This window comes from Spermophilus citellus, assembly GCF_964194105.1.
Source record: "Spermophilus citellus genome assembly, chromosome: 6".
NCBI lineage: Eukaryota > Metazoa > Chordata > Mammalia > Rodentia > Sciuridae > Spermophilus > Spermophilus citellus.
In genome coordinates, this window is record NC_138187.1 from 126,356,466 (window position 1) to 126,374,723 (window position 18,258).

General features: G+C 36.0%; 1 protein-coding gene across 3 annotated transcripts in view; it reads right to left on the reverse strand.

Moving 5' to 3' along the window:
• The window catches only part of SYT14 (synaptotagmin 14), a gene marked incomplete at its 5' end in the record, with an annotated part of 187,749 nt that overhangs the window by 73,756 nt on the left and 95,735 nt on the right, over positions 1-18,258 (reverse strand). For all 3 annotated transcript variants that reach the window (XM_081299329.1, XM_081299328.1, XM_081299327.1), the window contains one exon: positions 9,676-10,125. In XM_081299329.1, coding sequence (XP_081155455.1) covers positions 9,676-10,125 — 450 coding nt within the window. The remainder of the gene's footprint in view (positions 1-9,675; positions 10,126-18,258) is intronic.

Below are 18,258 nucleotides of genomic sequence, written 5' to 3' on the forward strand. Positions count from 1 at the left end.
ATACTCACTTATTATCTCACACTTTTTTTGTAGGTCAGAAGTCCAAGTAGCTAAGCAGAATTTTCTACTGAAGAGTCTCACAAGGCTGAAATCAAAGATTTAGACCCTCCTCTGCATTTGCAGCCGCTCCTCCCCGTCCTGGCCAGCACCATCCTAAGCATGAAAAGTCCCGCCCTGCCTGAACATGTCTAGTCCTCTCTGCTTCCCTGGGAGGACCAGCATGTTATCATCCCAGTTAGCAGAAGAATTCTGAGGCGGATCACCGTATACCCTGGCCAACCTGCCACACGGAAGGAGGAACAGCAGATAAGCACGCACATGTAGTAGGAGCAGAGTGACTGACCCTCAAATCCACACTGCTAGAGAGGAAGACATACAAATAACACAAAGAAACAAGGGAAGAAAGTGCCCGAAACAAACCAAACTGAAACAATAATAGATTCCATTGACAGCATAGTAGAAGAAATGTCAGAGAAGGAGTTCAGAATGTACATAATTAAAATGATCTGTGAAGCCAAGAATAAATTAAGAGAGCAAACACAGGAAACAATTGATGGCTCCAACAAAAAGACAAGAGAGGAAATACAGGTAGCAAAAGATTACTTCAAGAAAGAAAGACTCTGAAAAACAAAAAGCAAACAAACAAACAGAAATCCTTGAAATGAAGGAAACAGTAAACCAAATAAAAAATTCATAGAAACCATCAACAGATTATATAACTTAGAAGACAGAATCTCAGTCATTGAAGATAAAATGTATAATCTTGAAAATAAAGTTGATCACACAGTGAAGATGTTGAGAAACCATGAACAAAACCTCCAAGAATTATGGGACAACATGAAAAGAACAAATGTAAGAATTATCAGGATAGAGAATGGCAAAGAGATACAAACCAAAGGAATGCACAATTTCTTCAATGAAATAATATCAGAAAACTTCTCAAACATGAAGAATGAATTGTAAAATCAAATACAAGAGGCTTACAGGACACCAAAGGTACAAAATTACAATAGATCCACACCAAGGCATATTATAATGAAAATGCCTAGCATACAGAATAAGGACAGAATTTTAAAATCTGCAACAGAAAAGTTTCAGATTACATATAGGGGGAAACCAATTTGGATCTCAGCATATTTTTCAACCCCAACCATCAAAACTAGGATCCTGGAACAGCATATACCAAGCTCTGAACAAAATGGATGCCAACCAAGAATCTCATACCCAGAAAAATTAAGCTTCAGATGTGATGATGAAATAAAAATCTTCCACGATAAACAAAAATTAAAAGAATTTACAATGAGAAAGCCTGCACTACACAATATTCTTGGCAAAATATTCCATGAGAAGAAAATGAAAAACAACAATAAAAATCAGCAAAGGGAGGAACAGGTAAATTCAATCAAAGGAGAAACCAACCAAAGCTTAAAAATCAAAAATAAACCAAAATGACTGGGAATACAAACTATGTCTCAATAATAACCCTGAATGCTAATGGCCTAAATTCATCAATTAAAAGACACAGACTGACAGATTAGATAAAAAAAAATCCAACCATATGCTGCCTTTAAGAGATTCATAGGAAAAGACATCCACAGACTGAAGGTGAAAGGATGATATGAAAAAACATATCACTCAAATGGGCCATGTAAACAAGCAGGGGTTTTCATCCTCATACAGATAAAGTGGACTTCAAACCAAATTTAGTCAGAAGAGATAAGGACATTTCATACTGCTTAAGGGAACTGCACATCAATAAGACATAACAATCATAAATATCTATGCCCCAAACAATGGAGCATCTACATATATCAAACCAACCCTTCTCAAATTCAAGAAGCAAATAGATCACAACAAAATAAAACTGAGTGATTTTAACACACCTCTCTCACCACTGGATAGATCTTCCATACAAAAACTAAACAAAGAAACTATAGAATTCAATAATACAATCAATGATTTAGATTTCACAGACATATACAGAGCATTTCCTCCATCATCGAGCAAACATACCTTCTTCTCTAAAATAGACCATATATTATGCCACAAAGCAACTCTTAGCAAATTAAAAAAATAGAGATATTACCCTATATTCTATCTTATCATAATGGACTGAAACTAGAAATCAATGATAAAATAAACAATAGAAGCTACTCTAGCACCTGGAGACTAAATAATATAATACTGAATGAGGAATGAATAGCAGAAAACATCAGGGAGGAGATTAAAAAAAACTCCTAGAGGTAAATGAAGGAACACTGATACAACATATCAAAATCTCTGGGACACTATGAAGGAAGTGCTAAGAGGAAAGTTCAATGAATTGAGCTCACTCATCAAAAGAATAAAAAGTCAACAAATAAATGACCTAACACTACATCTGAAAGCCTTTGAAAAAGAAGAATAAATCAATACCAAAAGTAGTAGAGACAGGAAATAATTAAAATCAGAGCTGAAAGTAATTAGATTGAAACAAAAGAAACAATTAAAAATATTGACAAAATGAAAAGTTGGTTCTTTGAAAAAATAAATAAAATTGATAAACTCTTAGCCATGCTAATGAAGGAGAGAGAAAACTCAAGTTACTAAAATTCATGATGAAAAAGGAAATAACATGATGACACTATTGAAATACAGAAGATAATTAAAAATTTATACTCTAATAAAAAAGAAAATCTCAGTGACATTGACAAATTTCTAGAAACACACGATCTACCCAAACTGAATCAGGAGGACATACACAATTTAAACCGATTAATTTCAAGCAAGGAAACAGAAGATGCCATTAAAAGCCTACCAACCAAGAAAAGCCCAGGACCAGACGGATTCTCTGCAGAGTTTTAAAAGACCTTCCACGAAGAACTAATACCAATACTCCTCAAATTATTCCATGAAATAGAAAAGGAGGGAACCCTTCCAAACTCATTCTATGAGTCTGGCCTCACCTTGATACCAAAACCAGACAAAGACACATCAAGAAAGAAAACTTCAGAACAATATCCCTGATGAATATAGAGGCAAAAATTCTCACTAAAATCCTGGCCCAAAGCATACAAAAACATATTAAAAATAGTGTACCACGATCAAGTGAGGTTCATCCCAGGGATGCAAGGTTGGTTCAACATATGGAAATCAATAAATGTAACACATCACATCAGTAGACTTAAAGACAAGAATCATATGATTATCTCAATAGATGTTCAAAAATCATTCAATCAAATAAAGCCCCTATTCATGTTCAAAACAGTAGAAAAACTAGGAATCATAGGATCATACCTCAACATTGTAAAAGCTATCTATGCTAAGCCCAAGACCAATGTCATTCTAAATAGAGAAAAATTGAAAGCATTCCCTCTAAAAACTGGATACAAATAGGTAAAGAAGAACTCAAACTATCACTATTTGCTGATGACATGATTCTATATCTACAAGGTCCAAAAAATTCCACCAGAAAACTTCTAGAACTAATGAATGAATTCAGCAAAGTAGCAAGATATAAAATCAATTCCCATAAATCAAATGCACTTCTATATGTAAGTGATGAATCCACTGAAAGAGAAATTAGAAAAAACTACCCCACTCAAAATAGCTCAAAAAATATAAAATACTTGGGAATCAATCTAACAAAAGAGGTGCAAGACCTCTACAATGAACACTACAGAACACTAAAGAAGGAAACTGAAGAAAAACTTAGAAGATGGAAAGATCTTCCAGGGCTCTATTGTCAGAATAACCATACTACCGTAACTGTTGTACAGATTTAATGCAATTCCTATTAAAATCCCAGTGACATTCTTCATAGAACTTGAAAAAGCAATCATAAAATTCATTTGGAAAAATAAGAGATCTGGAATAGCCAAAGTAATCCTTAGCAAGAAAAGTGAAGCAGGAGGCATCACACTACCAGACCTTAAACTATACTACAGAGCAATAGTAACAAAACAGCATGGTATTAGCACCATAATAGACATGTAGACTAATGGTACAGAATAGAAGACACAGTGACCAACCCACATAAAAACAGTTATCTCATACTAGACAAAGGTGCCAAAAACTACGTTGGAGAAATGATAGCCTCTTCAACAAATGGTGCTGGAAAAACTGGAAATCCATATGTAGCACAATGAAATTAAACTTCTATCTCTCACCATGCAAAAACACAACTCAAAGTGGATCAAGGACCTAGGAATTAGACCAGAGATCCTGTACCTAATAGAAGAAAAAGTAGGCCCAAATCTTCATCATGTAGTATTAGGCCTGGTCTTCCTTAACCAGAGCCCTGAAGTGCAAGAAACAAAATCAAGAATCAATAAATGAAATGGATTTGAACTAAAAAGCTTCTTTTCAGCAAAAGAGACAATCATTGAGGTGAAGAGAGAACCTACAGTATGGGAGCAAATTTTTACCACACATACATCAGATAGAGCACTAATATCCAGGGTATAAATTCAAAAAACTTAATACCAAAAAAAAAAAAAAAAAGCCAAAAAAAACCAACCCAGTCAATAATTGGGCTAAAGAACTGAACAGATACTTCTCAGAAGAAGATATACAAGCAATCAACAAATACATGAAAAAGTATTCAACATCTTTAATAATTAGAGAAATGCAAATCAAAACTACTCTAAGATTTCATCTCATCCCAGTCAGAACGGGAGTTACCAAGAATACAAGCAATAATAAGTGTTGGAGAGGATCTGGGGGAAACGGTACACTTATTCATTGATGGTGGAACTGCAAATTGGTGCAACTACTTTGGAAAGCAGTGTGGAGATGCCTCAGAAAACCTGGAATGAAACTACCATTTGACCCAGCTATCCCCCTCCTTGGTCTATACCTAAAGGACTTAAAAATCAGCATACTATAGTGACATAGCCAAAACAATGTTTATAGTATTGGAATTCACAATAGCTAATATGTGGAACCAACCTAGATGTCCACCTAAAGAAACTGTGGTATATATACACAATGGACTATTACTCAGCATTAAAAGAGAATAAAATTATGGCATTTGCAGGTAAAGGATGAAGTTGGAGAATATTATGCTAAGCAAAAATATTGTGATGCCTCCTGTTTCACTTTTCTTGCTAAGGATTACTTTGGCTATTCCAGATCTCTTATTTTTCCAAATGAATTTTATGATTGCTTTTTTAATCCCCCCAAAATAAAAGCCAAATGTTTCCTCTGATTAGTGGATGCTAATCTATAATGGAGGTGGGCATGGGAAGAATGGAGGAACTTTGGATTGGGCAAAGGGCAAGGCAGGGAGGGGTTATGAGAATAGGAAAGATGGTGGAATGAGATGGACAACATTACCCTAGGTACATATATGATTGCATAAATGGTTGGAATTGTAATGTTGCATTCTATTTGTGTAAGATGAATTGAAATGCATTCTGCTATCATGTACAACTAAGTAAAACAAATATAAAATAAAAAAAAAAAGATTTATGGGGCTGGGGATGTGGCTCAAGCGGTAGCGCGCTCGCCTGGCATGCGTGCGGCCTGGGTTCGATCCTCAGCACCACATACCAACAAAGATGTTGTGTCTGCCGAGAACTAAAAAATAAATATTAAAAATTCTCTCTCTCTCTCTCTCTCTCTCTCTCTCTCTCTCTCTCTCTCCTCTCTCACTCTCTCTTTAAAAAAAAAAAAAAGATTTAGGTGGGCTGTGCTCTTACTAGGAGGATCTGGGAAAGAATATACTTTTTTTTTTTCTTTTTTCTTTAGTAAGTATGGGACAGGGACTGAGAATCTGCACTTTTAACAAGCTCTTAGGCAACACTGATGTTGCTGGCCCAGGGTCACACTTTGAGAATCATTTTTCTACAGGAAACTTTAACAGGTGAACTGCAGTTCATCTATCAATTTAAAACATCTGATCCCAAGATGAAACATACCACATTTATTTGCTAAACATCAATCTTGCTGTATAGCAACTCACCAAGACTATACTAATTACTTGAAGTACATCAAGGATTTAATCAAAATTCTTATATTTTGTAATTGGAGCAATGTGCAGGAATATTAACTATCATCCCAACTAGTCATTCTGTATAGATAATGCTATCCAGGCACTATTTGTATAGAAAGGTTTGTGTGTTATATCCATTAGAAAAATCATGGATTTTATTTTAATAAACTATAAAATAAACCTAATAGTATTTAAAAAATCAAGTAAATTGAGTGAAAAATAAAATTGGGAAGAAGAAAAGGAAAGGCTATTCCAGGCAACTACTACAGAGTGTGTAATAAAGTATTAAAAATTCAAGTGAAGAAATTGGTTTTATACACTAAGAAAGAGTGCCATCCTAACTAAGTTGAATATGTAAGAGAAATCAAATTATGAGAGAGTAGTAAGGGTAACTGCCAACACTCCAGTTATCAGCATGGAGTAAGAAATGACAGAAGCAAGTAAATATTAAACTATTTTAGAGTTCTTATTTGAAAACACTGGAAGTTAACTCTGACTCATAAAGTGGAATGGCAATTTATTAAAAGAATGGGGACACACAGGAAATCAGGTTAACAGCTAAGACTCTCAAGAATAAAGTCTAAACTCATATGGCAGGACCATTGTCTTACAGGAACTTTGTTGCTGTTCCTATAAGACTCTCATGTTTCAAGGACTTTTCTTTACTACAGCTGTAACTGGCCCAGCACTAACATTGTTTCTGCACCAACAAAGCTAGTCATAAAGCTCATGCTCTCCCTATGAGCAAGATTAGGAAAGTGAATTTTCTAGCTGCTCTTAGGAAGATGGAAAGCTTTAGTTGGAACTTCCCTGATCATTAGAAAGTTGTTGAAAAGGTATGAAAGAGGGAGAAAATAATACGTGCTCACCACAAAATGTGATGTATCAAGCATATAAAATGGACTTAAAATTCACTCAATTCTGTTCTTGCCTAAATCCTTTCACGATATATATTAGTAGAACCAGAGAACATCAGAGATGAATAGAACCTCATATATCATTTGTTCTAATCCTCTCATTTTACTAATGAGAAACCTGATACCCACAATGATTAGGTAATTTACCAAACTTACACAGCTATTTAGTAGTAAGAACTCATGCTTTACAACTCTCACTCTGATGTATTTTTTATCATCAAAGAGGAATACCTTAAACTATATCTCAATGTTAAATTTTAATCTTACCCTGAAGGAAACTCATTGTTTAGTTCTCAGAAAGTCATTTTGGTGGCATTTGTCTATTTCTCTCAATGTGTTGATTCAATCAGTTCTTCAAAAACTAGCTGTGAAGCTAAACTATATGCAGGACTCTATTCTATCATTATCCATGGAAAAAAAACCAAGAAATTTTAAAAATATTTTAAGTGTGATTTGTGAATTCTTTGGCTGGGTTAAAACTTTCCCTTGCCAAAAGACAAATGCTCTTGTAACAAAAGCAATAATAAGTAATTATTCAAAAGCCACTAGAATAAATATTTATGAATATAACCCTTATACGCACATTTTTACATCTAACAAAATTAGAGCCAAACTCACCCAGGTAAACTATGACAAGATTCCTCCATGTAATATTAAAATTTAAGCAAAGAGAACATTACATACAGAAAATACATATATTCTATCAATATGTATGACAAGACAACTGACACTTATGAGTGTTAACCTCACAACCATGGTGTTTCAGTAGCTGTAAAACAAACAAGATTTTAAGAAAGTGAAGAAAGAAGAAAGCAAGAGAAAAGAAAAATTATGGGTAATAAATTTGAGAAACATGTCAGTGCAGAAGAAACATTTTCTAAGAGCAGATGGTTTTGTTTAGATGTGAACATTAAATCTTGGAAGCTACTTATCTAGAACTTTTTAAAAACTCTTCTTGTAAATATTCTAAAGAAATTTATAATATTAGTTGGCTTAAAAAAAAAAAAGATTATAGAATCAATGACTATAACCTAACACAAGCAACACAGATGTATACAGAAATTTGACCAGAGATAAAACCATATGTTTAGAGCTTCATTTTCTTTGGACAATGAATATAATGAATATGGAATCAGAAGAGAGATAATTTAAAATAAATAAAGCGATATAAAATACATACCTCTTGATGATAGTCTTTCTCTTCTAATTTAAATCAGTGGCAGTTATTTGTATAAAATACTATGTTTTCCACAGAAAAAATAGTTATCACTCAGACCAAATAATAAAAATTTAAAAATCACATCAATAACTACAGAATATTCAATTTTATGAAAATTTATACTTTCCTCAAAAATATATTATCTGAATTTTCTTTTTATTTCTCTTGTTATAAACTGCTAGTGTCATTTAAAAAGACATTCTCCTAAAAAAAGTAATTCTTAAAATTTGATGTGATAGTAAGCTATTAATTCTATCAATAAAGCTTCTTACCTTGTAAACACACATGGGGATATATGTGTGTACACACACACACACACACACGTTTACCACCATCTTTTTATTTTTACAGATGCTGAAATCATCTAGTTAAATTGTATAGTCTGACTGTGAATGAAAGTCCCACAAAATCAAATACTATCTGATGTAAATGCAATGAAACCTTAACCTTGAACTTATGCTTACACGTTTAAAAGTCTTAAAACAATGCTAAAATAGAATATCTTTATTTTTAAATTTAAATCCATCCTGAAATAGATACTGTAAAAATGCTTTTTGTTAAATATAACAGGTATAAATATAAATCACAATTTACACTTATAGCACATATAACAGATTTTCTCATAATCTAACTAACTATGTGGTATAATGTGTCTCCTTGGTTTAAACAAATAGTGCAGACACTTCTCTCCTGTGACATGCAATGCTTTATGGGAATTTAGTTAAAAATATGATTAGAGATTTGAAAGTGAATAATCTGGAAAAAAAAGTGAAAGCTGGTTGGAAGTCTTTAAGTTAAAAGTATTCGCCCAGAAATGCTTCAAAATATTGAAAATACAATGAGGTCATAGTTTTTGAACTTTTAAAATAATTTCACGGCAGTTGTGGAAAGATAAAAACTCATGAGCAGAAAATTTCTGCAATATAGCAAACAAGACAGAAGGATAAACAGATTTTAATTGATCACCTAGTTTTAACCTGGAAAAAAATTTAATTCTATAAATAGTTTAGATTACATCATAATCATTTAATACATTTTCAAGAAAGGGACAAATCTAAGACCATTGGCTAGAAAGGGGATAGAATAAAATACATAAATCATATATCACTGAGAGCAGGAGCAGAAATATTATAGGCAGAGCAGTGCCCTGATTGCAACAATTCCATAGCCAATAGCTTTAAAGGTCACCTCTAACAATACCATATAAACCCCTAGACAGCAGCAACTCTGGGGCATACCAATTGGAACCCCTCTCTCTGGGAACTTCACTTCCTTTCTGTTTCAAAAATAAATTCTGTTACTTTACTCTCACCCTGAATTGTCCATGGGTCTCATTCTTCATAACTTCAAGAAAGAACCTATACCTCATCTTCAAAAGGAACTTTAATAGAAAAGAAAAAAAAATTATACCTACCTATCCAAGGCCTAGAAATTTGTATAAAGGTATGATTACTATACAAACAATATAGTGACAAACTTATTGCTTCATTATAGATTTTAAAAAATTATATATATTATATTCCATAAACATACATTGTATTGAGGTCATATGATGAGATACTTACAGAATGATTGTAAGAAGGTTCCAGTATCACAGGTAATGACATTTTTCCTTGAAGATTCAATTTTGTTAAATAAAAAATCTTTTCCCCCACAATCTTTTCTTTTTTCATGCGATGTACACCATAAAGTCTAAACCGAACTGCATAATTTCCAATCATCTCAGATTCAACATGATTAAATTTGAATGTTTCTGTGAAGACAGGGCATGGTCCTCTCTGGATGCTGGTTTTTGCTCTCTGTTTCTTTATAGGTAGAAGAACAAGGTGTACTTGCCATGAGTTGCCACCTGTCCTGTTATATGTTGGGATGTCTGTGACAGCTGTCACTGTTACCAAAAGCTTCTGTTCTTGTGAGTCATAGTCAAAAGTCACATCCAGTGTGCCATATTTAGCTTCTGGCTCAGGATCAAAAGGTTTAGGAAGCTGTGAAGACGATCCTTGAGCTGACATATCCTAGGAAAAGCAAATTAAAATGTTTTCAATTTTTAACTCTATTATTTAATCTAGCACATAAATGCCTGATATTTCTTTATGAGGATGATGGGAAAACAATTTTAATTTGCCCTCAAAGAAAAAGTATAATTAGCAGCCAGCTACAATCAAAATCTACCATATAGGGCCAGAATGTTAGAAATGGTAAGTTAAACTAGAACACTTATTAAATAAAGACACATTTAGAATGTACTCTACATCATTACCATTTTGAGAAAGTTGGACATATGTTTTACAATTAAAAATTTAAATATATTTTATTGTTATTTCTGTTCCTTTAGTGAGATACTACTAAATTTTACCTTCACACTATAAAGAACACAACCAGCAACTCAATATTAAACTGCAGAGTAAGTGCACATAAATAAAGTATAATGCTATTGAAAAATTTGTTTCCATTTTTAGAACTTGTTATACAATTCCCCATCTATGAAAGAACATAAACCTATTTCTATTTAAAAACCAAAGGAAGAGACCCAACATGGCGGCCGGGGAGGAAGGAGTATTTTCAGGATCTCCACAGTAACGCGATCAGAAAGACCCATTAATACACCTAGAATCTACCTACGGAGGAACCTCTAGCAAAATTCCGTGGAAAGGAGACCTGCCGGGAATCAGTAAGTTTATGAGAGGTGACAGTTTGTCCCAGATGAGTGAATCTTGGCCACGCGGTGCAGAGGTTCAGTCTCCCTGCCAGCCGCCGCCAAACGGCCGCCAGCGCCTGCCCGGTTCTGCAAACGGCCCCCGGCGGCCGGGCCCGGCGCGGCGATAAGGGTCCCCACCTGCACGGCAAACAGCCCCCCCCCCCGCCCACCCAGCTCAGGAGGCGACGTGAAGGGAATCTAACCAAGCCTTTATGAAATAGCGAACTGGGCTGCGTACGGGGGTCGCCGAACTGCTGAAACTGGTGCTCAGAATAGCGGCTTTAATAGAGACTTTGCACAGCTTGTTAGAGCTCCTTTCACCATTAGTCTGTAGTGGACCACCCGGCCAAGCAGCAGAAAAAAAAACAAAAAGATTGAAAAAGAGACGCTTGGCTCCCAGACGCTTTCCTGTTCAGAGCCACGGGCGCTTTGCGCCCATATGCTTCCTCTTTCACTTTGCTCCCTGCAGAGAAGCTGAATGGGTAATCAGCAGTGGATCTTAAGTACCTGAGGCAAAGAAAGCTCAGTACACCCCGCCCTTTTTTTTTGTTTTGTTTTGTTTTTTGTTTTTTTTTTTTTTTTGAATATTGTATATACAGGGAGAGTTAGTGGACTGAAATTGTTGGCTGGGCTGGGGTTTCGGGCCGAAAATCCACTCCGCGGGAGCCGCCATTTGCTTTCGGCATGCTGCCTTGATGGCCCTGTCTACACTGTCCAGCAGCCACATCTAGAGACTGGAACTGGGCTGCGTGCCGAGCCCTGTCCTCTGAAGGCTGGACCACAGCCTCAAGCGCCTCGGTCGCCTGTTCCCTGCTGCACCTTGGGGCAGAGCCTGCTCTGGGGTCGTTGGGCACCCCCCTGCGAGGAGACCCGTGCTCTGGAGGAGGGGGTTGGAGAGCCGTGGCGGCAGCCGCTTGGGCCCTGGGAGCTAGGCACCAGGCCGAGGAGCAGCGGAGGCCGCGGCGGCGCTGCTAAGGTCGTGAACAAGCGTGGCACCCAAGAGCGCGGTTATCGCTCCCACCAGGGCTGACAACAGAGGTCCCTTGCACCAGCTACCAGGGGAGTTGCTACCTGAGGGCAAACAAATTCGCTGGGGGTCCTCAGCCCCAAGCCCTACAAACGTAGGGTCCGAGGGAGGAAAACAGAAAGGGTGTGCCCAGGCATCCTTGAAAACAGGGCTCCCAGGAGCAGCAGACCCGGCGTGTAGCCAGTAATGTGGTAAGCATCACAGGCGAGTGGGGCCTGGATTGAGGAACCACAAGAGAAAGACCTAGGCACTCAGGACTGGAGACTCGCACAGTATGGGAAGAAGAGCTGAGGCACAGTGATTGGTTCCCACCTATCAAGAGGAGAAGCCTGGCCCAGTGGGCATAGCTCCACCTACTGGAAGAGAAGTTAATCGAGCTCTATGACTGCATTTATTATTATTATTATTATTTTTTTTAATGATTATTATTAGTTTTTTTTTATTTTCACTTTTTGTAGTTGACGTTGTTGTTGTTCTTTAACTTTCTTATCAATGGTTTCATTTTTTTTAATTCTTTTTATTCTATTATTATTACTATTTTTTTAAACTTTAATTTCCATTTTTTAATACCATTATAATTTTTTTTGTTTGTTTTAAATTTTTATTTTTTCGTTTTTTCTCTCTTTCTCCTCACTTTTTTCTTTTGTCTATTCATTTCTTTTCAACTTTCTTATTCCCCCTCTCTTGAACCCCACCTGCCTACACTCACTCTCTTTAGTGACTTCTTCCCTTCCCCTCTAATACCTCTCCTCCCAAGCATCAAATAAATTTATAAGAGTAAACAGTAACTCAGCAGTCAAACAGAATAAGAAGTATCATGAGCATAAAAAAGCAAGGAAGAAAAGGAGTACAAACAATGCAGGACAGCCTAAATATTCAGGAGGACCTGGAGTCATCAGAAAAATGGCCATATAAAGAACTCAAGGAACACCTTAGACAGATGGAAAGGAACCTTAAAGATCACATTGAAAAGGAATTACAAAAACAGATAAAAGAAGAAGTTAAACATCTTTATCAGGAGATAGAGATTATTAAAAAAAATCAAACAATAATTCTAGAAATGAAGGAAACGATAAACCAAATTAAAAACTCAATCGAGAGTATCACTAACAGAGTGGAGCAAGTAGAAGCCAGAACGTCAGATAATGAAGACAAAATATATCAACTTGAAAAGAGTCTAGCCAACTCAGATAGGCTGGTAAAAAATCACGAGAAAAACATCCAAGAGATTTTGGATAACTTAAAAAAACCAAACTTACGAGTCATCGGGATAGAGGAAGGCACAGAGATTCATGCCAAGGGAATGAATAACCTGCTGAATAAGATAATTACAGAAAACTTTCCAGAAATAAAAAAGGAAACAGATATACAAATTGTAGATGCATACAGGACACCGAGCACACAAAATCACAGTAGACCAACGCCAAGACACATTGTTATGAAGCTATCCAATATACAGAACAAGGAGAAAATATTAAAAGCTACAAGAGAAAAGAGACAGATTACATTTAGGGGTAAACCAATAAGGCTGACAACGGATTTTTCATCACAGACGCTGAAAGCGAGAAGATCCTGGAACAACGTATTTCAAACACTGAAAGACAATGGATGCCAACCAAGAATTCTGTATCCAGCAAAATTAAGCTTCAGATACGACAACGAAATAAAAATCTTTCATGATAAACAAAAGCTAAAAGAATTTGTAGCCAGAAAACCAGCATTGCAAAGCGTCTTGAGCAAAACTCTACACGAGGAAGAAATGGAAAACAATAACCAAAACCATCAGCGGGAAGTGCCTCGGTAAAGACAGAGGAAGGGGGGAAAGCTAACCATGGAGAAATAAACTAAATTAGGGGGAAAAAAAAAAGATAAATAATCAAACTTGGCAGGAAGTACAAACCATATATCAATAGTAACTCTAAACGTTAATGGCTTAAACTCTCCAATAAAGCGACATAGGCTGGTAACATGGATTAAAAAAACAAATCCAACAATATGTTGCATCCAGGAGACTCATCTGATTGGAAAAGACATACACAGACTCAAGGTAAAAGGTTGGGAAAAAATATACCAAGCACACGGTCCTCGTAAGCAAGCAGGCGTGGCCATTCTCATATCGAATAAAATCGACTTCAAGACTAAGCTAATCAAAAGGGATAAGGAAGGACATTATATACTGTTAAAAGGAACCATTCACCAACAAGACATAACAATTATCAATATTTATGCACCAAATAATGGCGCTGCGACGTTCATAAAACAAACTCTCCTCAAGTTCAAGAATCAAACAGACCACAACACAATAATCATGGGTGACTTCAACACACCTCTCTCACCATTGGACAGATCCTCCAAACAAAAGTTGAATAAAGAAACTATTGACCTCAATATCACTATCAATAACCTAGACTTAACTGACATATATAGAATATATCAACCATCATCAAGTGGATATACTTTTTTCTCAGCAGCACATGGAACCTTCTCAAAAATAGATCATATATTATGCCATAGGGCAACCCTCGGTAAATATAAAGGGGTTGAGATAATACCATGCACTTTATCAGATCATAATGGAATGAAACTGGAAATCAATGATAAAAGAAGGAAGGAAAAATCCTACATCACATGGACAATGAACAATACGTTACTGAATGATCAATGGGTTACAGAAGACATAAAGGAGGAAATCAAAAAATTCTTAGAGATAAATGAAAATACAGACACAACATATCGGAATCTATGGGACACAATGAAAGCAGTTTTAAGAGGGAAATTCATTGCCTGGAGGTCATTCCTCAAAAAAAGGAAAAACCAACAAATAAATGAGCTCATACTTCATCTCAAAGCCCTAGAAAAGGAAGAGCAAAACAATAGCAAATGTAGCAGAAGGCAAGAACTAATCAAAATCAGAGCAGAAATCAATGAAATTGAAACAAAAGAAACTATTGAAAAAATTAACAAAACAAAAAGTTGGTTCTTTGTAAAAATAAATAAGATCGACAGACCCCTAGCCATACTAACGAAGAGAAGAAGAGAGAGAACACAAATCACTAACATACGGGATGAAAAAGGCAATATTACAACAGACGCTTCAGAAATACAGAAAACAATTAGAAATTATTTTGAAAACCTATATTCCAATAAGATAGAAGAAAGTGAAGACATCGATAAATTCCTTAAGTCATATGATTTGCCCAGACTGAGTCAGGAGGAAACTCACAACTTAAACAGACCAATATCGATAGATGAAAAAGAAGAAGCAATCAAAAAACTTCCAACCAAGAAAAGCCCAGGACCGGATGGGTATACAGCGGAGTTCTACAAAACCTTTAAAGAAGAATTAATACCAATACTTTTCAAGTTATTTCAGGAAATAGAAAAAGAGGGAGCTCTTCCAAATTCATTCTATGAGGCCAACATCACCCTGATTCCGAAACCAGACAAAGACTCCTCAAAGAAAAAAAACTACAGACCAATATCTCTAATGAACCTAGATGCAAAAATCCTCAATAAAATTCTGGCAAATCGGATACAAAGACATATCAAAAAAATTGTGCACCATGATCAAGTAGGATTCATCCCTGGGATGCAAGGATGGTTCAATATACGGAAATCAATAAATGTTATCCACCACATCAATAGGCTTAAAGATAAGAACCATATGATCATCTCGATAGACGCAGAAAAAGCATTTGACAAAGTACAGCATCCCTTTATGTTCAAAACATTAGAAAAAATAGGGATAACAGGAACTTACCTCAACATTGTAAAAGCTATCTATGCTAAGCCTCAGGCTAGCATCATTCTGAATGGAGAAAAATTGAAGGCATTCCCTCTAAAATCTGGAACAAGACAGGGATGCCCCCTATCACCACTTCTATTCAATATAGTTCTCGAAACACTGGCCAGAGCAATTAGACAGACGAAAGAAATTAAAGGCATAAAAATAGGAAAAGAAGAACTTAAATTATCACTATTTGCGGATGACATGATTCTATACCTAGAAGACCCAAAACGGTCTACAAAAAAACTACTAGAACTAATAAATGAATTCAGCAAAGTGGCAGGATATAAAATCAACACACATAAATCAAAGGCATTTCTGTATATCAGTGACAAAACTTCTGAAACGGAAATGAGGAAAAACACTCCATTCACAATAACCTCAAAAAAAATAAAATACTTGGGAATCAACCTAACAAAAGAGGTGAAAGACCTATACAATGAAAACTACAGATCCCTAAAGAAAGAAATTGAAGAGGAGCTTAGAAGATGGAAAAATATACCCTGTTCATGGATAGGCAGAACTAACATCATCAAAATGGCGATATTACCAAAAGTTCTCTATAGGTTCAATGCAATGCCAATCAAAATCCCAATGGCATTTCTTGTAGAAATAGATAAAGCAATCATGAAATTCATATGGAAAAATAAAAGACCCAGAATAGCAAAAACAATTCTAAGCAGGAAGTGTGAATCAGTTGGTATAGCGATACCAGATTTCAAACTATATTACAGAGCAATAGTAATAAAAACAGCATGGTACTGGTACCAGAACAGGCGGGTGGACCAATGGTACAGAATAGAGGACACAGAGACTAAACCACAAAGCTACAACTATCTTATATTTGATAAAGGAGCTAAAAACATGCAATGGAGAAAGGATAGCATCTTCAACAAATGGTGTTGGGAAAACTGGAAATCCATATGCAACAAAATGAAACTGAATCCCCTCCTCTCGCCATGCACAAAAGTCAACTCAAAGTGGATAAAGGAGCTAGATATCAAATCAGAGACTCTCCGTCTGATAGAAGAAAAAGTTGGCTCCGATCTACAGATTGTGGGGACGGGCTCAAAATTCCTTAATAGGACACCCATAGCACAAGAGTTAGTAACAAGAATCAACAAATGGGACTTTCTTAAACTGAAAAGTTTTTTCTCAGCAAGAGAAACAATAAGAGAGGTAAATAGAGAGCCTACATCCTGGGAACAAATTTTTACTCCTCATACTTCAGATAGAGCCCTAATATCCAGAGTATACAAAGAACTCAAAAAATTAGACAATAAGAAAACAAATAACCCAATTAACAAATGGGCCAAGGACCTGAACAGACACTTCTCAGAGGAGGACATACAATCAATCAACAAGTACATGAAAAAATGCTCACCATCTCTAGCAATCAAGGAAATGCAAATCAAAACCACCCTAAGATACCACCTCACCCCAGTAAGATTGGCAGCCATGATGAAGTCAAACAACAACAAGTGTTGGCGAGGATGTGGGGAAAAGGGTACTCTTGTACACTGCTGGTGGGACTGCAAACGGGTGCGGCCAATTTGGAAAGCAGTATGGAGATTCCTGGGAAAGCTGGGAATGGAACCACCATTTGACCCAGCTATTGCCCTACTCGGACTATTTCCTGAAGACCTTAAAAGAGCACACTACAGGGATACTGCCACATCGATGTTCATAGCAGCACAATACACAATTGCTAGACTGTGGAATCAACCCAGATGCCCTTCAATAGATGAATGGATAAAAAAAATGTGGCATTTATACACCATGGAGTATTACGCAGCACTAAAAAATGACAAAATCACGGAATTTGCAGGGAAATGGATGGCACTAGAGCAGATTATGCTTAGTGAAGCTAGCCAATCCCTAAAAAACAAATACCAAATGTCTTCCTTGATATAATGAGAGCAACTAAGAACAGAACAGGGAGGATGAGCAGGAAGAAAAGATTAGCATTAAACAGAGACATGAGGCGGGAGGGAAAGGGAGAGAAAAAAGGGAAATCACATGGAAATGGAGGGAGACCCTCATTGTTATACAAAATTACATTTAAGAGTTTACGAGGGGAATGGGATAACAAACATGGAGGGAAATGAATTACAGTAGATGGGGTAGAGAGAGAAGATGGGAGGGGAGGGGAGGGGGGATAGTAGAGGATAGGAAAAGTAGCAGAATACAACAGTCACTATTATGGCAGTATGTAAAAATGTGATGTGTAACCGATGTGATTCTGCAATCTGTATTTGGGAAAAAATGGGAGTTCATAACCCAACTGATTCTAATTTATGAAATATGATTTGTCATGAGCTTTGTAAAGTTGTGAACATCCAATAAAAAAAAAAAACACATGGAAAAAAAAAAAACCAAAGGAAATGTGAAATATGGAAGTATAAAAAGGCCTCAAATATTTTTGCAGCTAAGTATCCTCCAAATTTCAGACCATATTACTTCAATTGTTAACTAAAATTAAAAACAATATATTATTTTCCAATATTACCTATTGTTGAAAATGAAGAATACACGTTTTAAAAGTTGAATACTGGAAACTATACATACTAATTATGACATTAAAAGAAATTATAACCATTAGTTGTCTCAAATTCCTGCCAGTCTAATTGTCTGGA